Raw genomic sequence first — 22761 nt, 5'->3', positions numbered from 1 at the left:
TACTCCTTCACCCAAAAAACATGTCCACATACATATAGTATGGTGCAGATGCTCCTTCACCAAAAAAACATGTCCGCATACATATAGTATGGTGCAGATACTCCTTCACCCAAACAATATGTCCGCATACATATAGTATGGTGCAGATACTCCTTCACCCAAAAAACATGTCCGCATACATATAGTATGGTGCAGATACTCCTTCACCCAAAAAACGTGTCCGCATACATATAGTATGGTGCAGATACTCCTTCACCCAAAAAACATGTCCGCATACATATAGTATGGTGCAGATACTCCTTCACCCAAACAATATGTCCGCATACATATAGTATGGTGCAGATACTCCTTCACCCAAAAAACATGTCCGCATACATATAGTATGGTGCAGATGCTCCTTCACCCAAAAAACATGTCCGCATACATATAGTATGGTGCAGATACTCCTTCACCCAAAAAACATGTCCGCATACATATAGTATGGTGCAGATGCTCCTTCACCCAAAAAACATGTCCGCATACATATAGTATGGTGCAGATACTCCTTCACCCAAACAATATGTTCACATACATATAGTATGGTGCAGATACTCCTTCACCCAAAAAACATGTCCGCATACATATAGTATGGTGCAGATACTCCCTTCACCCAAAAAACATGTCCGCATACATATAGTATGGTGCAGATACTCCTTCACCCAAAAACATGTCCGCATACATATAGTATGGTGCAGATACTCCTTCACCCAAACAATATGTCCGCATACATATAGTATGGTGCAGATACTCCTTCACCCAAAAAACATGTCCGCATACATATAGTATGGTGCAGATACTCCTTCACCCAAAAAACATGTCCGCATACATATAGTATGGTGCAGATACTCCTTCACCCAAAAAACATATCCGCATACATATAGTATGGTGCAGATGCTCCTTCACCCAAAAAACATGTCCGCATACATATAGTATGGTGCAGATACTCCTTCACCCAAAAAACATGTCCACATACATATAGTATGGTGCAGATGCTCCTTCACCAAAAAAACATGTCCGCATACATATAGTATGGTGCAGATACTCCTTCACCCAAACAATATGTCCGCATACATATAGTATGGTGCAGATACTCCTTCACCCAAAAAACATATCCGCATACATATAGTATGGTGCAGATGCTCCTTCACCCAAAAAACATGTCCGCATACATATAGTATGGTGCAGATGCTCCTTCACCCAAAAAACATGTCCGCATACATATAGTATGGTGCAGATGCTCCTTCACCCAAAAAACATGTCCGCATACATATAGTATGGTGCAGATACTACTTCACCCAAACAATATGTCCGCATACATATAGTATGGTGCAGATACTCCTTCACCCAAAAAACATGTCCGCATACATATAGTATGGTGCAGATACTCCTTCACCCAAAAAACATGTCCGCATACATATAGTATGGTGCAGATACTCCTTCACCCAAAAAACATGTCCGCATACATATAGTATGGTGCAGATACTCCTTCACCCAAAAAACATGTCCGCATACATATAGTATGGTGCAGATACTCCTTCACCCAAAAACATGTCCGCATACATATAGTATGGTGCAGATACTCCTTCACCCAAAAAACATGTCCGCATACATATAGTATGGTGCAGATACTCCTTCACCCAAACAATATGTCCGCATACATATAGTATGGTGCAGATACTCCTTCACCCAAAAAACATGTCCGCATACATATAGTATGGTGAAGATACTCCTTCACCCAAAAAACCTTAGAAGGATGAAGTCTGTATTCGTCTATACATACAGAGTTTTTAAAAAAAATCATGTTTGTGTCTGGGTAAAGGCCTCATTGACTACACATTTTTGACATTACTCAATCAGTGTCACCTTAAATAGAAATGATACCCTTACCGACCCATGTCTATAGGCCTCTGACTAGCCAAGTCAGAAAGCTACTGCACACTGATGAGGGACCAAAACAGCTGCCTGTGTATGGTTATTCTGGCTTTGGCTTACAATTCCCAGTCTTTTTTATCAGTCTCTTCTAAAAAGCCTTACATTGACTTGCAAGAATTCTGCCTTCCAATAGGTGGCACTGCAGAGGCATTGTTCCATCTTTCCATTTACATATTTCCCAGAGGAGAATGCATGGCCTTTTAAGTCTCCTCACACCTTCTAGGTGCTCTCCTTAAGGAGAATCTATACCCTTCCTGCCTACGTCCATAGGCCTCTCACTAGCCAAACCAGAAACCTACTGCAAACTGAGGAGGGGAAATTACCCTGAAACAGCTGTCTGTGTATGATTATTCTGGTGTTGGCTTACAATTCCCAATCATTGTTTTAAGGTTTGTTTAAATAGTCTGACACTGACTTATAGAAATGCTGCCTTCCAATAGGTGGCGCTGCAGACGTATTGTTCTATCTTCTCATTTGTAGTCAGAGACAGCTAGACACACGGAAGGGAAGGCAGAAATGTTGCTTTACGGTTTTTGCTTCCGTTTTTGTAAGCGCTGCGGAATATGTTTCGCGCTATATGAATAAAGATTAATATTATATGTAATGACTGCTTTAGAAATCGAATGCATGCTTAGAGCCATATTTTCACGTGGCCATGTATTTTCTGCAGTCTGCATCATACGCCCCCAGAGAGACTCTTTAGCCCTTCTAGGAGGGCATATGGTGTGATATGCAGCATGGCCAGTAGTGACTGCATTGATTCCACACTGTTCCCTGGTACTGAAGGCTGGCACTGTGTGCATGTAGTCTCGCCGGGGCGTTGGCACCTGCAGTAGTGTTAATACAAAGATAGAAATTTATACCTGGAATCAAAAAGTGTCCCATCGAGTAACGTTCCATTGTAGTGATAGCGAATGAAGTCCGACACTTGGACTGTTCTGGCACAGGTCTCTGGTTTGTAGTATGTCTCCACTTCAACCTTATCTTCGGGATTCCAGATATCCAGTAAGAGAACATCGAAGTGCAGCACTGCGTCCGGGGGGATGACGCCGGCTGTGGGAGGAACAACATCAGCTTCTTCTACACATTCTTAAATACATTCTCTAAACAGATCCCAAAGAACAGAAGACGAGGAGACCCTCACAGCAAGTCTACGCCGAGGGTCCCAAGCTGGGGGTCTCATTCTATTCCACACATATGGGGTAATACAGGCTACATTCACACCTGGCAGGCTTGTTACAAATAAACCTCAGTTTGATTCATCAGACTGCGGCAGATCCGGCAGCACTTTTATGTTCGAAGCCCCACTCAGATGAAGGGGAAATTCCAGAAAGTTCTGTAATCAATGCTGCTTGAATTCACCCTAAGGGCTCCTGCAGACGACAGTTTTTGCGCACATTTTCGCATGTGCAAAATCACTTGTACGAGCCGCAGACAACAGAACCTATTGATTTCAATGCGTCTCCTTACATTCTGCGCAATGTGCCCTTTTTTTGCGTGCATTTGTGCACCCAAGCCACCAAAGCGATTTCACAATGTTAACGGATGACACCGGAGACTAATTAGGCTGCCCAACTGAATCAATCATGGCGCAATGTGAACGGGCCTGGCAGCGCAAAAAAGTAGAATGAGTAAATATGCCGCACAAGCATGTGATGGCGCTCCCTTCACAGCACGATCATGTCACGCTCATCCATAGGAGCCCCAAGGGTGGATCTCAAGCGGCCGTAGGCACAACTATGCTCGCCGTCCCAACTCTGCGGCAGAGTGCAGGAGTTTGAAAACGACTGTAGAAAGATGGTGGCTGCCCGATCTTTCCTGCATGTAGTATTAACGGCCGGCACAAGAGCGAGTGAAAATGAAACCGCTGAAATCCATTGATATCAGCGCTTTTTGTTTCGTCCCGTTATGCAGCCGCGATTATCGCGGCCGTATAAAAGGACAGATACGCGCCCGTATGTTTTCGCCCCCAGGCTGTATTCACAGAGGGCTCCATTGTTTGTGTTCCCCCCCGTGCTTGGAAGGCGCTGCAGAATAAGTTAGTGCTACACAAATAACGATTATTAGGTTTTTGTGGCATTTGTATTGACGCTTTTCATTGTGTGCAAACCGCTTTGGCCGGATGTTATAGTAACGTCTCTACGACAAAGTCTGCAGCCGCAGTGTAGGGTTTTCTGGCGCTCCGGAGGCCTTTCTTACAACCTGCGGCACGCTGTCCGTATTCTCCCGTAGGCGTCTCTGTGGGACTTCAAAAGCATCAGAAAACAAAACAGGGGTACAAAAAGTAACACATAAAGAACGACGTAAGTGACCCTTCACAGGGGCCGGCCGGACGCCGCAGGCAGATTCCACACACACTGCAGATGGAAGGACGTGTGTTCGCACGCAGGCGGATCACTTACCCACTCCCTCACTGCCGTAGGCAAGACTCGGTGGGATCTTCACCAGTCGCCTCTCGTTGACACACATTCCAATGAGGGCTTTGTCCATTCCTGCAATGATCTGTCCTTTCCCCACGAAGACGTTGTAGGTTTTACCGCGGTCATAACTGCAAAGAGATAATGGTTCTCGTTGGTGGATTCTCCTGTGATCTGCGGCTCGCGGTTATAGCTACCTGCATCGTCATCCCACGGGCTTCTAGTAAGGCGCATGCACAAATACGCTCGCCGCTACAGAGTGTACTGGCGCATGAACCAGGCAGAAGTTGGTGTTTTTTAACGTTCAACCTTCACGCAAAAAAACCCCCAGAAAGACAGATCCTGCCCTATCTTTTTTCGCACATATGAAAACTATGGCCAAAGTCGTGGCCAAAGTTACGCCGTAGTCCCAGCCCATATCAGACTGAATGCTCCCATACAAGTGCTGAATTAAGCGGTCATATTGAGGGCCGCAGGCTCCTGTACATAAGGCCTGAGCAGGAAGTCATCAGACTAAGGCCCCCTGTCCACGCTAGCGATATTCTGCCTCCGGGAGCAGGGGAGAGAACGGTCAGATCTGACAGATAGGCTCACTGTGGAGAATCGTGGCATGCCGTGATTTGAGTCCCGCGAGCGGAGAACCGCTACGCTATGGAAAGTGTGCACTGCATCACCAGTGGCCGGATTATCGCCGTGAGTAACGCAATGCACAATGGCCCGTGGGCGGGAGCCCTTAAAAATGTTACCTGCATAAACTTTACGTTTACAGTATATTCGGAGGACGGACGTGCCAGATGTTGAGCTTGAAGTGGTATCCCCACCTTGGCTCTCAGCACATCTCTGTGTGCCCAGACTGCCTGGGGTGGCTTGGTCTTATGGCAGCAGCAGGGTGGCTTGTTCTACACGGTTACCGTAACTCCCATAGAAGTGAATGAGAGTTACATAAACAGTGACCTACATTGTTTCCATAACTTCTGAAATGCGGAAACAGCATAGCTGCTCGTGTTATATGGTCTACACAACTCCCAGTCACTTCTATGGCAGTTATGGTAACACTGTACAACAGTCCACTCCACTGCTTCCGCAAGACCAAGCCACCTCAGGCAGTAGGGAATGGGAGGAGGTGAGCTAGGATGTGGGGGAAGGTGCAGTTCTCAGGATATGTTCTGCATCTGTCAGACACGTATTGCATAGTCTGTGGATATGCCAGGTATGTCTGAGGTGGGAACCCAGTTGATGGCTGAGGGCTCCACTGTTGGGCCCCTCTCCGATCACTAGAATGGGAGTCCCAAGCCTCCTGCTCCTTCCTAAACTTGTAGTATTGCTGTGAGGGAAAAAGAATGGCTTATGTGAACGGATGCATTCAAAAGAATGGAGTTCATATTTGCGTGAGTTTTGTGTGTCTCGCAGCGCACTAGATGCTCGCTGTGTACTTTAACAAGATAAGGGCTTAGTCAGACGGGCGTTTTTAGCCGCGATTTGCGCATGCGTCCGGCGATTTTTTAAAGCCATTGCTTTGCAATGGTATCGGACACATGAGCGCTTTTTATGCGCTCGTCCGATAAATTATGGAACAAAAAAATCGCAGATCACACCTATCTGCGATCTGCGATTCCTGTTCTCTTCTCTATATGCGCTCAATGGGGCCGGCGGCAGCAGCGCCGACCCCATTGAGAACATATAGAAGACAAATCATTCTTCTCTGCCACAGCTGTAACAGCTGTGGCAGAGAAGAACGATGTTTGCCCATTGAATTCAATGGAGCGGCAATACAGCCGCTCCATTGAAAGCAATGGGCTGCCGGCGTGCGCGGGGTGAATTGTCGGGAAGGGGTTAAATATATAAGCCCTTCCCTGCAATTCATCCTAAAATGTGTTAAAATAAAAAAAAAATTGTATACTCACCTTTCCGCTGCAGCCGGAGTCCAGCTGCGGCCGCTGTCAGTTCTCCTGAACTGCTTCTCGGCACTATTCAGCCGGTGGGGCTTTAAAATCCCCGCCTGCTGAATGATCTGCCTCTGATTGGTCACAGCCCTGACCAATCAGAGGCTGAAAACACTCACACACCCATTCATGAATTCATGAATGGGTGAGTGACTGCTGCCTCTCAGGGCTGAGCCAATCAGGGGCAGGTCTGACTCACATCCATTCATGAATTCATGAATGGGTGTGAGTGAGGCATGCCTCTGATTGGCTCAGCACTGAGCCAATCAGGGGGCAGGTCTGACTTACACCCCCTTCACACCCACTGCAGGACGGCCGCGCGGAGCTTCGGCTGCCGGCAGAAGGTGAGTATACAATTGTTTTTTATTTTAACACATTTTAGGATGAATTGCAGGTAAGGGCTTATATATTTAAGCCCTTCCCGACAATTCATCTCGGGCTCGCCCGCAGCGCATTGCTTTCAATGGAGACGGCTCTATTGCCGTCTCCATTGAATGCACTGCGCTGGACAGCTCCGGCCCATTTCTAATGAAACGCGGCTAGGAGCAGATTTTCGGGCGATTTGCGGGCGACTTGCGCGCACCGGTCACGCGATTTGCGGATGCGCATCCGTCATGCGATCCGCAAATCGCGCGAAAAAACGCCCGTCTGACTGAGCCCTAATGGTGTATGGGATGCCAAGAGTTGGCGATGACATCTGCTTGTTTCTTACCGGGTGCCGGAAGCAGTCCGGATAATGCAGCGCCTTGTGAGATGGCCGTGGGAAGGAATCTCTGTATTCCAGCATGCAACCGCTGTAAATAGTGTATATAGCTGATCTGTGTCTGAGTGTCCAGAAGAAGCTCTTAAAGGGAACTTGTCTGGCGCCCGCCTGTAAAGTCCAGGCAGCGGCCAAAAATTTATTTTCAGTCCCGCGAGCTCCCATAGACTCCTATGTTCTATCTGAATAGCTGGATGATTTTATCAGAATGGTGATGAAGAGCCGGATGTTACCATTATAATACGGCAGACGTATCACCAAGTCACATATGAAGGAGTCTGGGTACACTGAGGAGTCGGAGGTCTCTCTTACCAACTCCACAGTCCTGGTTAAAAGAACCCTATTTATTGCATGTGAAGCTCTTCTATGTGTCGGAGGCCGAGCTGGAGAGACAGTCTCCACACATCTGCTGCCGATCTCCAGGACAGAATGGAACACCAAGCAGCTGAAGGGCCTGATCGGAGGAGGCACAACCAGATCTCACAACTTACCAGTAGTAGAATACAAGGAGATTGTAAATTAGATGTGTAGAATTGGTGTGTTCTGCCATCTACTAGGTAAGAAGAAAAAGGTTTGGTACGGTGTTAGCCAGGAGAGCAAAATGTGATTGTTCCCAGCGAGAGAAACCAAGTCATCTTGTAGATATGAGACCTTTTAATGGCTAACAAAAATACATGATGTTATAGCGAGCTTTCCAACTTACTCAAGGTTCTTCCTCAGGCTTAATAGAAAGAGGAATATTATGCCTGATGAAGGGTCCATAGAAGATCTTAAAGCTCGCTATAACATCAAGTATTTTTGTTGGCCATTAAAAGGTCTCATACCTACAAGATCACTTGGTTACTCTTGCTGAGAACAATCACGGTCAGATCTACTGTTAATATAGAGGTCAGTGGCATCAAGGAAGCTTCTCATCATTCTCAACAAGGATCTGTTAGCGATCGCTTCTGCTGGAAGTTCTTCTCTTGTGAAGTAGACGGCTCGTGGAGAAAGGTTTGTGCAATGGCCTCATGTAACTCCTGTAGGGAAGGACCTAAGAAGGAGGACAGTCCCAGAGGAACATATGAGGATGGATTTGTGAGGTTGGGGGGGGGTGTTTTTTGCTGTGACTACTGGAGGATAAGTGGATTGGCCATACTGTGGCCACTGGGTGAGGGGCTTACAATGATGTGTAAAGGAACAGGAAGCTTTGCTGGAGTGACGAGCGGCTCTGCTGTCATTATGGAAGGAAGCTGGGGAGGAGGACATATTGTTACTGTAAGGCTGCCTGTCCACGAGCGTTGCGATAGCCCGCAGCAGATCTCCGCCGTGGGAGCCACCGCCCAGGAGGAGGAGCCAGCTGACGGATCTCCGCGGTGAGCCTATTCGACAGATAAGCTTATAGCAGAGAATCGCAGCAATTCGCAGCATGCTGCCAATTGCTGTCCGCGAGCGGAGAATCGCAATGACTGTCCACTCATGGACAGTGGGGCTGCGCTTTCCATAGCAACGCTACAGAAAGCGTTCACTCCGTTCCACCCGCATCGCCGCGGGGAACGCAGTGAAAATTTGCCCGTGGACAGGAGCCCTTAGAAGGCAGAAGTATGAAATACTGCCTCCTCTGGTTGGAGGAGGGTACACTAGTAACTGCTGGAAGGGATAGGAAGGACACAGTTTTAAATGGGGGTATCGCCTAACTCACATATTTCGGTTACAATGCATTTGCTGTAAATACTTTTTTACTTTAAATAGAGTTTTCCAGGATCAAAACTATTGGTTAGCCATCCTCAGGATAATTACCAATAGCAGATCAGAGGGGGTCCACGGTTTGTGTAGACCTGATGATCAGCTGACTACATGCTGCTATGGAACTCTCAAGTGCCGTCCATACTGGAGTGGCCCGGCTTGGTACTACAGCTCTCTTTTATTGAAGTGAATGGGAGAGAGCTGAAATACCAAACCAGGCCACAGAGCTACAGACGTCATTTTGACAGTTTCGGCAGTCCATAACAACATGTAATCAACTAATCGGCAGGGGTCCCCAACTGCTATTGGTGACCCATCCTGAGGATAGGTCACCAGTAGTTTTATTCCTGAAAAACCCCTTTTAATGGGTAAATAAGCATTTACACATAGCAGTTTTCTGCTGTACTAAAAAAAAAATTACATAAATATTAGATAATACATGTATATTAAATCGTAACGTACTACCATTTTCCCCCAAAATCAGCCCTAGCCCTAAAAAGAAAAAAAAAAGCAATACTCACATAGCCGCCAGCGTCTGTATCCCTCGCGCTGGTCTACGGCGCTGTGGCAGGCTGCAGCCCTCAGCGCTGACAAGATTCTCTTTTGGTGACGGGGCTTGAATACCCCGCCTCGGGTAAGTGCTGTGATTAGATCGAGCGCCAGCGAATCAGAGACGGCGCTCGATGAACCAATCACAGCACTTACCGGAGGCCGGGTATTCAAGCCCCGTCACCAGAAGAGAATCCTGTCAGTGCTGAGGACTGCAGCAGCGCGTGGACCAGCGCGAGGGACACCGGTGGCTGGGTAAATATAAGACACTCCCTGAAAATAAGACACTGTGCCTCTTTTGAGGCAAAAATTAATTTAAGACTGTCTTATTTTGGGGGAAACACTGTATAAGTTACTTTGTTCTGATCCAAACAAAAATATTTATTCCTCTTTCTTTAAAACACAACACTCTTGGTGGTTACTGTCACTCTGAGGATGGGATCAGACAGACATAATTTGCGGCGTGACGCAAGCAAGAAGCATGCATGCGGCACACAGCAAGTACGCAATGACAATGGGACCGATGCCCGCAATACCAGCTGGCCACTGTGCTACGGTCAGCGCAGTCTGCTTTGTGCGCTGTCCATACCAACAGTAGTCCTGAGAATCAGCTGATTGGTGGGGATCCCAAGCAGTCGACCCCCAGCGATTGATGACCAATCCTGAGGATACATCATCAATAGAGAGAAAAATAAAAAAAATCGACACTATCGTGGACAACCCCTTTAAGAAGGACCTTTCAAAAAGTTTCCCATTCTATTCTATTTGCTTTGGATAAAGTTGCTGAGGACATTCAGGGTGAGAGATGCCAATGTATTTGTGCCAGTTGTTAGATGGCTGGTATTGACAAATCTCCTTGTCTCTTGGCAGACATGTTCTTGGTCCTCATAATGCCCTGAGGACTATCATCACAGTGGGGGGGGTTCCTGCATTCTGGATCTACAATGTCTGAAGCTGCTGTATGACCTGAAGAACCAGCCGCCTGTGAGCGCTCCTAACTACGTGTTAACGAGCGGCCTATAAAACATTTTGGGCACCGAGGTCTTATTGATCTTCCAAGGCCGACTCTGCGAAAGCCATTCTCTCACAAGAGGCTGTCTATCCGAAGCTCCCGGCAGACGTGGGGACGTGGACGATGCGTGAGAGTCAGGTTTCAGCGCGCCCCTAATTGGGAACAGAGAGAACAAGCTGCTGCTAATCTGAAGCGTCAGCTCTTATAGTCTGGATTAGGACACATTTATAACAGCAGAGCGTTCCAACAGTAGAAACCTTGTTTCCGTGTAGAACTCCAAGTGCAGATTTGCACATTGAAAAGGCCTAAACTTGTGTGTGCGTCCAAGGCCAAATATTTGTATAGCCGCGGCAGAAACCCACGGCTCACCTGCGATGCCAGCTTCCACAGCCTACGATACAGCAAATGTGGAGCCATACAGAACCTGTGTGCCTCCGTGGCCACCCGTATCACATCCCGTATCCAAGCTAGATGGGGTACAACAGGGTACTAGAGCCTCCATGCCTGCCTGTATCACATCTTGTATCCAAGCTAGAGGTGGTACAACAGGGTACTAGAGCCTCCATGCCTGCCCGTATCACATCTTGTATCCAAGCTAGAGGCGGTACAACAGGGTACTAGAGCCTCCATGCCTGCCCGTATCACATCTTGTATCCAAGCTAGAGGTGGTACAACAGGGTACTAGAGCCTCCATGCCTGCCCGTATCACATCTTGTATCCAAGCTAGAGGCGGTACAACAGGGTACTAGAGCCTCCATGCCTGCCCGTATCACATCTTGTATCCAAGCTAGAGGTGGTACAACAGGGTACTAGAGCCTCCATGCCCCCTGTATCACATCTTGTATCCAAGCTAGAGGTGGTACAACAGGGTACTATAGCCTCCATGCCCACCCATATCACATTTTCCATCCATGCTAGAGGTAGTACAACAGGGTACTGGTGATAATGTGTGAAAAACAAGAATTCTATAAATTTCCATAACTATTAAAGGCTAACTAAAGTTTACTAAAACTTTTGACATGTCATAGTGACTCATCAGAAGTTTTGATGGGTGTGGGTCCAGGTGCTGAAATGCCCTCTGATCGCTAAACGGGCAGAAGCGTTCTTGTGAGCAATGTTTCCATTTCGCTGTTTCCATCATTGCCTGTACACAATTCACAATGACCGCTGAACAGGCACAGTCCTGGGTATAAATAGATGATGGGAGAGATCTCTGTACTGACCCCCGATATATCTATGCATACTTATTAGAGCGCCCCCTTGTTATAGTCCTGGGTATAAATAGATGATGGGAGAGATCTCTGTACTGACCCCCGATATATCTATGCATACTTATTAGAGCGCCCCCTTGTTATAGTCCTGGGTATAAATAGATCATGGGAGAGATCTCTGTACTGACCCCTGATATATTATACATAGTTATTAGAGCGCCCCCTTGTTACAGTCCTAGTTAAAAATAAATGATTGGAGAGATCTCTGTATTGTCCCCTGATATATCTATATATAGTTATTAGAGCGCCCTCAGTCGGCTCTTTTCTAAACTAAATAACCCCAATTTTGATGACCTCTCTGGGTATTGTAGTCCGCCCATTACATTTATTACTTTAGTTGCCCACCTTTGTACCCACTCAAGCTCTGATATGCCCTTCTTGAGTTCCAGTGCCCAAAACTGTCCACAATATTCCATGTGTGGTCTGACCAGTGACTTGTAAAGAGGAACAACAATGTTCTCGTCATGCGCCCCTAGACCTCTTCAAATGCACCCCATGATCCTGTTTGCCTTGGCAGCAGCTGCCTGACACTGGTTGCTCCAGTTAAGTTTACAGTTGACTAAAATTCCCAAGTCCTTTCACTGGGCAAAACTGACATGGAAAAACTATTTTATTGCTGTTTTCCCTCCATGTATTTCCACCCATAGAGACTCCACATGTTCATCTCCCTCCCATATATCTTCCCGTAGTGTGGGCTTTAAACTTAAAATTTTACATAAAGACCAACTCCTCCCCATTTCCGTTTTCTACGATGCCTTTTGAACAGACATCAATGCCCCATTTAGATGGGACGAGCTTACGATGCCCAACAGCGTGCCCCAGTGATGCTCGTTCCTGTGGAGAGAGTATCATTAGCATCGCTGAAAGCTCTGCCAACATGGAGACGGGGCGGCCGGGGAGCGTTCTCTTCCCCATCCACCGCCATTCACTTTAAATAGACAGTTGTTCAGAAGTGCATGCAGAAACTGAAGAGCTCTGGTCCACGACTATTGTTCAAATTCCCGCAGGAACACTGGAATTTTAACAATTCTGAACGATAATCGACCCGTGTAAATGGACCTTAACCCTGTAGGTTCACCGCCCATTCACAGCTTTCATCCAGCCAGGTCTCTGATATTCCTACTATGTCGCAGCTTTCCTCAGACATTATTACTTCCAGTTCATCAGCTTAATTGGTCAGACTTCTAACATTAATCCCCTTATTGGTACAGCCCATCCCTAAGGTACAGCCTGTAGAGCAAAGTCAGCCCAGTTCTCCGGGAACCCAAGCCCCTCCTTCCTACACCAACTCTGGGACAACTTGTTTACTTCCCTAATCTCCAGGTACCGCGTTCCCATGAAAATAATACCGTCTTACATTAATTTTTGCCCCAAAAGAGGCACAGAGCCTTACTTTCGGGGAATGTCTCATACTTACCTAGCAGGTGCCATCCGGGTCCCTCCTGCTGCTCTCCGGCAGGCTTGCTTGCAGTTCTCAGCAACGACAGAACATTGCTTGCTGGTGACGGGGTTTGTAAACCTGCCTCCAGCAACCGATTGCTCTGATTGGTTCTCGAGCGCTGTGGCTTAGCCAATCAGAGCTAGCGCTCGATGAAGCAATCACAGCCATTCATTGAACCAAGTTACCAGCAAGCAATGTTCTGTAAGCGCTGAGAACTGCAAGCCTGCCGGAACCCTGGGAACAGCAGGAAGGACCCGGACGGCGCCTGCTAGGTGTTTTTTTTTAACGTAGTGTAGCTAGGGCTTATTTTTGGGGTAGGGTTTATGTTTCAAGCCACTTTCTTCCCACCCCCATCCCCCTTCCATTTCAAAAAAAAATCAGGGTAGGGCTTATTGGTTTATTTTAGGGGTAGGTCTTACTTTCTGGGAAAAGCGAAAGTACTACTTCAGAGGTCCTTGCCCTAAGCTTACATGCTCGTTCCCTGAAATTACTTTTAAGGACCTTCCATCTACCTCTAACTTTGTAATTGGTGCCAATGTGTACCATGACTGCTGGATCCTCACCAGCCCCTCCCAGTAACCTATCAACCCGATCCATGATATGTCGAACTCTAATGCCAGGAAGACAACGCACCATTCAACGCTCCTGGTCTTTGTGGCAGATTGCTCTGTGTGTTCCCCTAACAATTGAGTCTTCCACTACGAGGACCTGTCTAGCCTGCCCTGTGCTCCTATTCCCTTTCTTACTAGAGCAGACAACCCCCTGGTGGTCAGAGGGCATGTCATGCTGCAGCAGTGCTAATCCTATGATGGCATCCCTCTGATCTCCCAACTTTGCAAACTTGTTTGGGTGTGCCAGTTCAGGAGTGGTCTCTGGGACCGATAAGTTGTAAGGGGTTGGATGGACAGCTGAGTGGTCTCTGGGACGGACGTGTAAAATGTGAGGGGTTGGATGGAGGCTGAGTGATCTCTGGGACGGACCAGTAAAATGTGAGAGGTTGGATGGAGGCTGAGTGGTCTCCGGGACTGATAAGCTGTAAGGGGTTGGATGGATGGCTGAGTGATCTCTGGGACGGACACGTAAAATGTGAGAGGTTGGATGGACGGCTGATTGGTCCCTGGGACAGACGAGTAAAATGTGAGAGGTTGGATGGACAGACAAGTAAGTTGCTGGATTGATGGCTGAAGAGCAAGATATAAGTTGTTGGATGGATGGTTGAGTGGTCTGTAGGACAGCCAAGTAAGTTGGCAGGAATTGGATAGATGGCTGAGTGGTCTATAGGAGGGATTGGATGGACGGCTGAGTGGTTCCTAGTATGGATAAGTAAGTTGTAAGGGGTTGGATGGATGGACAGCTGAGTGGTCTCTAGGGCAGACAAGTAAGTTGTGAGGGGTCGGATTAACAGCTGAGTGGTCTCTAGTAGGGATTGGATGGACTGCTGAGTGGTCTCTAGGAGGGATAAGTAAATTGTAAGGGGTTGGATGGACAGATGAGTGGTCTCTGGTAAGGACTAGTTAGTTGTGAGGGGTTGGATGGACGGATGAGTGGTCTCTAGGAGCGATGAGTAAGTTGTGGGGGGTTGAATGGCCAGGTGAGTGGTCTCTAGGACGGACACGTAAGTTGTAAGGGATTGGACGGATGCCTGAGTAGTCTCTAGGAGGGATGAGTAGGTTGGGGGGGGGGGGGGAGTAGGATGGACAGGTGAGTGGTCCCTAGGACGGACAGGTAAGTTGTGAGGGGTTGGATGGATGGCTGAGTGGTCTCTGGGAAGGATGAGCATGTTGTGAGCAGTTGGATGGACAGGTCAGTGATCTCTGGGACAGACAGGTAAGCTGTGGGGGTTGGACGGACGGCTGAGTGGTCTCTAGGAGGGATGAGTAAGTTGGGGGGGTAGGATGGACAGGTCAGTGGTCTCTAGGACGGACAGGTAAGTTATGAGGGGTTGGATGGACGGCTAAGTGGTTTCTAGGAGGGATGAGCAAGTTGTGGGGGTCGGATGGACGGCAGAGTGGTCTCTAGGACAGACGAATAAGTTGTGAGGGGTTAGAGTAACAAAAAGATAATTTGTTGGATTGATGGCTAAGTGGTCTGTAGGATGGACAGCTAAGTTCTGAGGGGTTGGATGGACAGCTGAGTGATCTCTAGGACAGACGAGTAATTTGTAAGGGCTTGGATGGACTGCTTAGTGGTCTCTGGGAGGGATGAGTAGGTTGGGGGGGGTTGGATGGAGAGGTCAGTGGTCTCTAGGATGGACAGGTGAGTTGTGAGGGGTTGGATGGGCGGCTGAGTGGTCTCTAGGAGGGATAGTAAGTTCTGAGGGGTTGGATAGACAGCTGAGTGGTATGTAGGACAGACGAGAAAGTTGTGAGGGGTTAGATGAACAAACGAGTAAGTTGTTGGATGAACGGCTGAGTGTCTCTAGGAGGGATTAGTAGGTTGTGGGGGGTTGGATGGACAGCTGAGTGGTCTCTAGGACAGACAAGTAAATTGTAAGGGGTTGAATGGATGGCTAAGTGGTCTCTAGGACACGAATAAGTTGTGAGGGGTCGGATTAACGGCTGAGTGGTCTCTAGTAGGGATTGGATGGACTGCTGAGTGGTCTCTAGGAGGGATGAGTAAGTTGTAAGGGGTTGGATGGACAGATGAGTGGTCTCTGGTAAGGACTAGTTAGTTGAGAGGGGTTGGATGGACGGATGAGTGGTCTCTAGGAGCGATGAGTAAGTTGTGGGGGGTTGAATGGCCAGGTCAGTGGTCTCTAGGATGGACACGTAAGTTGTGAGGGATTGGACGGACGGCTGAGTGGTCTCTAGGAGGGATGAGTAGGTTGGGGGGGGGTAGAATGGACAGGTCAGTCTCTAGGACGGAAAGGTAAGTTGTGAGGGGTTGGATGGATGGCTGAGTGGTCTCTGGGACAGACAGGTAAGCTGTGAGGGGTTGGACGGACGGCTGAGTTGTCTCTAGGAGGGATGAGTAGGTTGGGGGGGGTAGGATGGACAGGTCAGTGGTCTCTAGGACAGACAGGTAAGTTGTGAGGGGTTGGATGGACGGCTAAGTGGTCTCTAGGAGGGATGAGCAAGTTGTGGGGGTTGGATGGACGGCAGAGTGTTCTCTAAGACAGACGAATAAGTTGTGAGGGGTTAGAGTAACAAACAGATAATTTGTTGGATTGATGGCTGAGTGGTCTGTAGGATGGACAGCTAAGTTCTGAGGGGTTGGATGGACGGCTGAGTGATCTCTAGGACAGACGAGTAATTTGTAAGGGCTTGGATGGACTGCTTAGTGGTCTCTGGGAGGGATGAGTAGGTTGGGGGGGTTGGATGGACAGGTCAGTGGTCTCTAGGATGGACAGGTGAGTTGTGAGGGGTTGGATGGGTGGCTGAGTGGTCTCTAGGAGGGATGAGTAACTTCTGAGGGGTTGGATGGACAGCTGAGTGGTCTGTAGGACTGACGAGTAAGTTGTGAGGGGTTAGATGAACAAACGAGTAAGTTGTTGGACGGACGGCTGAGTGTCTCTAGGAGGGATGAGTAGGTTGTGGGGGGTTGGATGGACAGGTCAGTGGTCTCTGGGTCGGATAAGTAGATTGTAAGAAGTTGGATAGACGGCTGAGTGGTCTCTAGGACAGACAAGTTGGTCAGACGGCTGAGTGGTCTCTAGGACAGACTAGTAAGTTGTGAGTGGTTGGTCGGACAAACAGGTAAGTTGTTGGATTGATGGCTAAGTGGTCTGTAGGACGGACGGGTAAGTTCTGAGGGGTTGGATGGAAGGACCAGTAAGTTGTTGGATGTACCGCCGAGTGTTTTTTGGGGCTGAAGAGTAAGTTACGGTATAAGTAGTTGCATGGGCAGGTTTGAAGATTGTAAAGGGTTGGATGGACCGGTAAGTAGTTGCATGGGCAGGTTTGTAAGTTGTGAAGGGTTGGATGGACCGGTAAGTAGTTGCATGGGCAGAGGAGTAAGTTGTGAGGGGTTGGATGGACCGCTAAGTAGTTGCATGGGCAGATGAGTACATTGTGAGGGGTTGGATGGACCGCTAAGTAGTTGCATGGGCAGATGAGTAAGTTGTGAGGGGTTGGATGGACCGCTAAGTAGTTGCATGGGCAGATGAGTAAGTTGTGAGGGGTTGGATGGACCGCTAAGTAGTTGCATGGGCAGATGAGTAAGTTGTGAGGGGTTGGATGGAACGCTACGTAGTTGCATGGGCAGATGAGCAAGTTGTGAGGGGTTGGATGGACCGCTAAGTAGTTGCATGGGCAGATGAGTAAGTTTTGAGGGGTTGGATGGACCGCTAAGTAGTTGCATGGGCAGATGAGTAAGTTGTGAGGGGTTGGATGGACCGCTAAGTAGTTGCATGGGCAGATGAGTAAGTTGTGAGGGGTTGGATGGACCGGTGAGTAGTTGCATGGGCAGATGAGTAAGTTTTGAGGGGTTGGATGGACCGGTAAGTAGTTGCATGGGCAGATGAGTAAGTTTTGAGGGGTTGGATGGACCGGTGAGTAGTTGCATGGGCAGATGAGTAAGTTGTAAGGGGTTGGACGGACCGGTAAGTAGTTGCATGGGCAGATGAGTAAGTTTTGAGGGGTTGGATGGACCGCTAAGTAGTTTCATGGGCAGATGAGTAAGTTTTGAGGGGTTGGATGGACCGGTGAGTAGTTGCATGGGCAGATGAGTAAGTTGTAAGGGGTTGGACGGACCGGTAAGTAGTTGCATGGGCAGATGAGTAAGTTGTGAGGGGTTGGATGGACCGCTAAGTAGTTGCATGGGCAGATGAGTAAGTTGTGAGGGGTTGGATGGACCGCTAAGTAGTTGCATGGGCAGATGAGTAAGTTGTGAGGGGTTGGATGGACCGCTAAGTAGTTGGATGGACAGATGAGTAAGTTGTGAGGGGTTGGAAGGACCGGTGAGTAGTTGCATGGGTAGATGAGTAAGTTGTGAGGGGTTGGATGGACCGCTAAGTAGTTGCATGGGCAGATGAGTAAGTTGTGAGGGGTTGGATGGACCGCTAAGTAGTTGCATGGGCAGATGAGTAAGTTGTGAGGGGTTGGACGGACCTGTAAGTAGTTGCATGGGCAGATGAGTAAGTTGTGAGGGGTTGGATGGACCGGTAAGTTGTTGGATGGGCAGATGAGTAAGTTGTGAGGGGTTGGATGGACCGGTAAGTAGTTGCATGGGTAGATGAGTAAGTTGTGAGGGGTTGGATGGACTGCTAAGTAGTTGCATGGGCAGATGAGTAAGTTGTGAGGGGTTGGATGGACCGCTAAGTAGTTGCATGAGCAGATGAGTAAGTTGTGAGGGGTTGGACGGACCTGTAAGTAGTTGCATGGGCAGATGAGTAAGTTGTGAGGGGTTGGACGGACCTGTAAGTAGTTGCATGGACAGATGAGTAAGTTGTGAGGGGTTGGAAGGACCGGTGAGTAGTTGCATGGGTAGATGAGTAAGTTGTGAGGGGTTGGATGGACCGCTAAGTAGTTGCATGGGCAGATGAGTAAGTTGTGAGGGGTTGGATGGACCGCTAAGTAGTTGCATGGGCAGATGAGTAAGTTGTGAGGGGTTGGATGGACCGCTAAGTAGTTGCATGGGCAGATGAGTAAGTTGTGAGGGGTTGGATGGACTGCTAAGTAGTTGCATGGGCAGATGAGTAAGTTGTGAGGGGTTGGATGGACCGCTAAGTAGTTGCATGGGCAGATAAGTAAGTTGTGAGGGGTTGGATGGACCGGTAAGTAGTTGCATGGGCAGGTGAGTAAGTTGTGAGGGGTTGGATGGACCGGTAAATTGTTGGATGGGCAGATGAGTAAGTTGTGAGGGGTTGGATGGACCGCTAAGTAGTTGCATGGGCAGATGAGTAAGTTGTGAGGGGTTGGATGGACCGGTAAGTAGTTGCATGGGCAGATGAGTAAGTTGTGAGGGGTTGGGTGGACCGGTAAGTAGTTGCATGGGCAGATGAGTAAGTTGTGAGGGGTTGGATGGACCGCTAAGTAGTTGCATGGGCAGATGAGTAAGTTGTGAGGGGTTGGATGGACCGCTAAGTAGTTGCATGGGCAGATGAGTAAGTTGTGAGGGGTTAGATGAACAAACGAGTAAGTTGTTGGACGAACGGCTAAGTGTCTCTAGGAGGGATGAGTAGGTTATGGGGGGTTGGATGGACAGCTGAGTGGTCTCTAGGACAGACAAGTAAATTGTAAGGGGTTGAATGGATGGCTAAGTGGTCTCTAGGACACGAGTAAGTTGTGAGGGGTCGGATTAACGGCTGAGTGATATCTAGTAGGGATTGGATGGACTGCTGAGTGGTCTCTAGGAGGGCTAAGTAAGTTGTAAGGGGTTGGATGGACAGATGAGTGGTCTCTGGTAAGGACTAGTTAGTTGAGAGGGGTTGGATGGACGGATGAGTGGTCTCTAGGAGTGATGAGTAAGTTGTGGGGGGTTGAATGGCTAGGTGAGTGGTCTCTAGGACGGACACGTAAGTTGTGAGGGATTGGACGGACGGCTGAGTGGTCTCTAGGAGGGATGAGTTGGTTGGGGGGGGTAGGATGGACAGGTCAGTGGTCTCTAGGACGGACAGGTAAGTTGTGAGGGGTTGGATGGATGGCTGAGTGGTCTCTGGGAAGGATGAGCAAGTTGTGAGCGGTTGGATGGACAGGTCAGTGGTCTCTGGGACAGACAGGTAAGCTGTGAGGGGTTGGACGGACGACTGAGTGGTCTCTAGGAGGGATGAGTAGGTTGGGGGGGTAGGATGGACAGGTCAGTTGTCTCTAGGACGGACAGGTAAGTTGTGAGGGCTTGGATGGACGGCTAAGTGGTCTCTAGGACAGACGAATAAGTTGTGAGGGGTTAGAGTAACAAACAGATAATTTGTTGGATTGATGGCTGAGTGGTCTGTAGGATGGACAGCTAAGTTCTGAAGGGTTGGATGGACGGCTGAGTGATCTCTAGGACAGACGAGTAATTTGTAAGGGCTTGGATGGACTGCTTAGTGGTCTCTGGGAGGGATGAGTAGGTTGGGGGGGTTGGATGGAGAGGTCAGTGGTCTCTAGGATGGACAGGTGAGTTGTGAGGGGTTGGATGGGCGGCTGAGTGGTCTCTAGGAGGGATGAGTACGTTCTGAGGGGTTGGATAGACAGCTGAGTGGTCTGTAGGACAGACGAGTAAGTTGTGAGGGGTTAGATGAACAAACGAGTAAGTTGTTGGACGGACGGCTGAGTGTCTCTAGGAGGGATGAGTAGGTTGTGGGGGGTTGGATGGACAGGTCAGTGGTCTCTGGGTCGGATAAGTAGATTGTAAGAAGTTGGATAGATGGCTGAGTGGTCTCTAGGACAGACTAGTTTGTCAGACGGCTGAGTGGTCTCTAGGACAGACTAGTAAGTTGTGAGTGGTTGGTTGGACAAACAGGTAAGTTGTTGGATTGATGGCTAAGTGGTCTGTAGGACGGACGGGCAAGTTCTGAGGGGTTGGATGGAAGGACCAGTAAGTTGTTGGATGTACCGCCGAGTGGTTTTTGGGGCTGAAGAGTAAGTTACGGCATAAGTAGTTGCATGGGCAGGTTTGAAGGTTGTGAAGGGTTGGATGGACCGGTAAGTAGTTGCATGGGCAGGTTTGTAAGTTGTGAAGGGTTGGATGGACCGGTAAGTAGTTGCATGGGCACATGAGTAAGTTGTGAAGGGTTAGATGGACCGGTAAGTAGTTGCATGGGCAGATGAGTAAGTTGTGAGGGGTTGGACAGACCGGTAAGTAGTTGCATGGGCAGATGAGTAAGTTGTGAGGGGTTGGACGGACCGGTAAGTAGTTGCATGGGCAGATGAGTAAGTTGTGAGGGGTTGGACGGACCGGTAAGTAGTTGCATGGGCAGATGAGTAAGTTGTGAGGGGTTGGATGGACCGCTAAGTAGTTGCATGGGCAGATGAGTAAGTTGTGAGGGGTTGGACGGACCGGTAAGTAGTTGCATGGGCAGATGAGTAAGTTGTGAGGGGTTGGATGGACCGCTAAGTAGTTGCATGGGCAGATGAGTAAGTTGTGAGGGGTTGGATGGACCGCTAAGTAGTTGGATGGGCAGATGAGTAAGTTGTGAGGGGTTGGATGGACCGCTAAGTAGTTGCATGGGCAGATGAGTAAGTTGTGAGGGGTTGGATGGACCGCTAAGTAGTTGGATGGGCAGATGAGTAAGTTGTGAGGGGTTGGATGGACCGCTAAGTAGTTGCATGGGCAGATGAGTAAGTTGTGAGGGGTTGGATGGACCGCTAAGTAGTTGCATGGGCAGATGAGTAAGTTGTGAGGGGTTGGATGGACCGCTAAGTAGTTGCATGGGCAGATGAGTAAGTTGTGAGGGGTTGGATGGACCGCTAAGTAGTTGCATGGGCAGATGAGTAAGTTGTGAGGGGTTGGACGGACCGGTAAGTAGTTGCATGGGCAGATGAGTAAGTTGTGAGGGGTTGGATGGACCGCTAAGTAGTTGCATGGGCAGATGAGTAAGTTGTGAGGGGTTGGATGGACCGCTAAGTAGTTGCATGGGCAGATGAGTAAGTTATAAGTACAGTAGTTGGATGGCCTCCGCGGCTCCTCTGCCATCACTGCCCATGTTCTGGGACTTCGGGGCATCTTATGATTCTCACCTACCTGGAGTCGAACTTCGTGCCATCCGGGAAGGTGCCAATGTAGTGGTAGCGCACGAAGTCCCCCGGCCGGACACTGCGCGGGCACAGCTCGGGCACCGTTGTCCTGTCTATGTGTAGCTGCTCCCCGGGCACTGGCGGGGCGTCATTACAAGCCACGAAGCTGACTAGAAAGGCGGCCTGCAGGGCGAGGACTGGCCAGCGAGGGACCGGCGTGCCCCGTCCGGCGGCCGGGCTGCTCCTGTGCCGAGCTCCCATCATGAGGTTGTAAGCGGGCAGAGAGGGAGGTGAGCGCCGAGCACTAGTGATGGAGTGCGGGGGGCGGAGGGACCAGCGGGGTGTGAGCAGCGCACCTCCCGCGGGGACACGGGCTGACAGGCGTGAGCTTCCTACAAGTATGCGGGCGTGTCGCGGCAGGGAGGCCGCCGCTACATGTCCGGCACACCGCGGGGCTCTCGCACTGCGAACCATCACTTTGTTATACACTGGCGTGTGGCAGCCATTACTAATAGATGTATACGTGGACACCCCCGCCTCCCCAGAACTAGTACAAGCCCCTCATACACCCATCATGGGAGGAGACCACCGAGAGGGAGCAGAGGGGGGTGTACAGTAAGACGTGAGGGGGCAGTGTGGGAAAGTCACACAGAAGAGCTGCAGGAGGTTAGAATCCTGTATTACGTGGCAGGAACTCTATATGAGGGGAGGACCGGCTGTGGCAGCCTGCCCCTCAGTCACTGCCCACCACACCGCTGGCATGCCAGTCTGCCAGCCTGCACCCACTGGTTTAGTAGACAGAAGTTCAAAAAAATTGTTAGAATTCTTAACCCCTTGGAGACGGCCAAATCGCCTTCTTACGGCGGTCACTAACGGGCTTTAAACTGGCACATCCGCCTTCCTAAGGCAGCGGTGACATGGCTGACCACTGACAGCCTGGCTGCTGCTCTAAGACCACCTGCACATGGGCACGCACAAATCCCACCTGGAAAATTACCCCCCTCATGCCCCTGCCAGCGCCCCTGGGTACCTACCTGTCTCTTCTTCTGCGCACTGGATGAGCCCCGGCACACCT

General features: G+C 49.2%; 1 protein-coding gene across 1 annotated transcript in view; it reads right to left on the bottom strand.

Annotated features, from left to right (window-relative positions):
• The window catches only part of FKBP9 (FKBP prolyl isomerase 9), a 48059-nt gene extending 25964 nt beyond the window's left edge, over positions 1 to 22095 (bottom strand). The window contains exons 1-3 of the mRNA XM_066585142.1: positions 21694 to 22095; positions 4374 to 4519; positions 2835 to 3024 (exon numbers count right to left, since the gene is read on the bottom strand). Of these exons, the coding sequence (XP_066441239.1) occupies positions 2835 to 3024; positions 4374 to 4519; positions 21694 to 21950 (593 nt within the window). The 5' untranslated portion in view covers positions 21951 to 22095. The remainder of the gene's footprint in view (positions 1 to 2834; positions 3025 to 4373; positions 4520 to 21693) is intronic.
• Positions 22096 to 22761: the final 666 nt, after the last annotated feature.

This window comes from Eleutherodactylus coqui, chromosome 12, assembly GCF_035609145.1.
Source record: "Eleutherodactylus coqui strain aEleCoq1 chromosome 12, aEleCoq1.hap1, whole genome shotgun sequence".
Lineage (NCBI taxonomy): Eukaryota > Metazoa > Chordata > Amphibia > Anura > Eleutherodactylidae > Eleutherodactylus > Eleutherodactylus coqui.
Note: the sequence above shows the minus strand (reverse complement) of the source record. Positions and strands in the feature narration are given on the sequence as shown.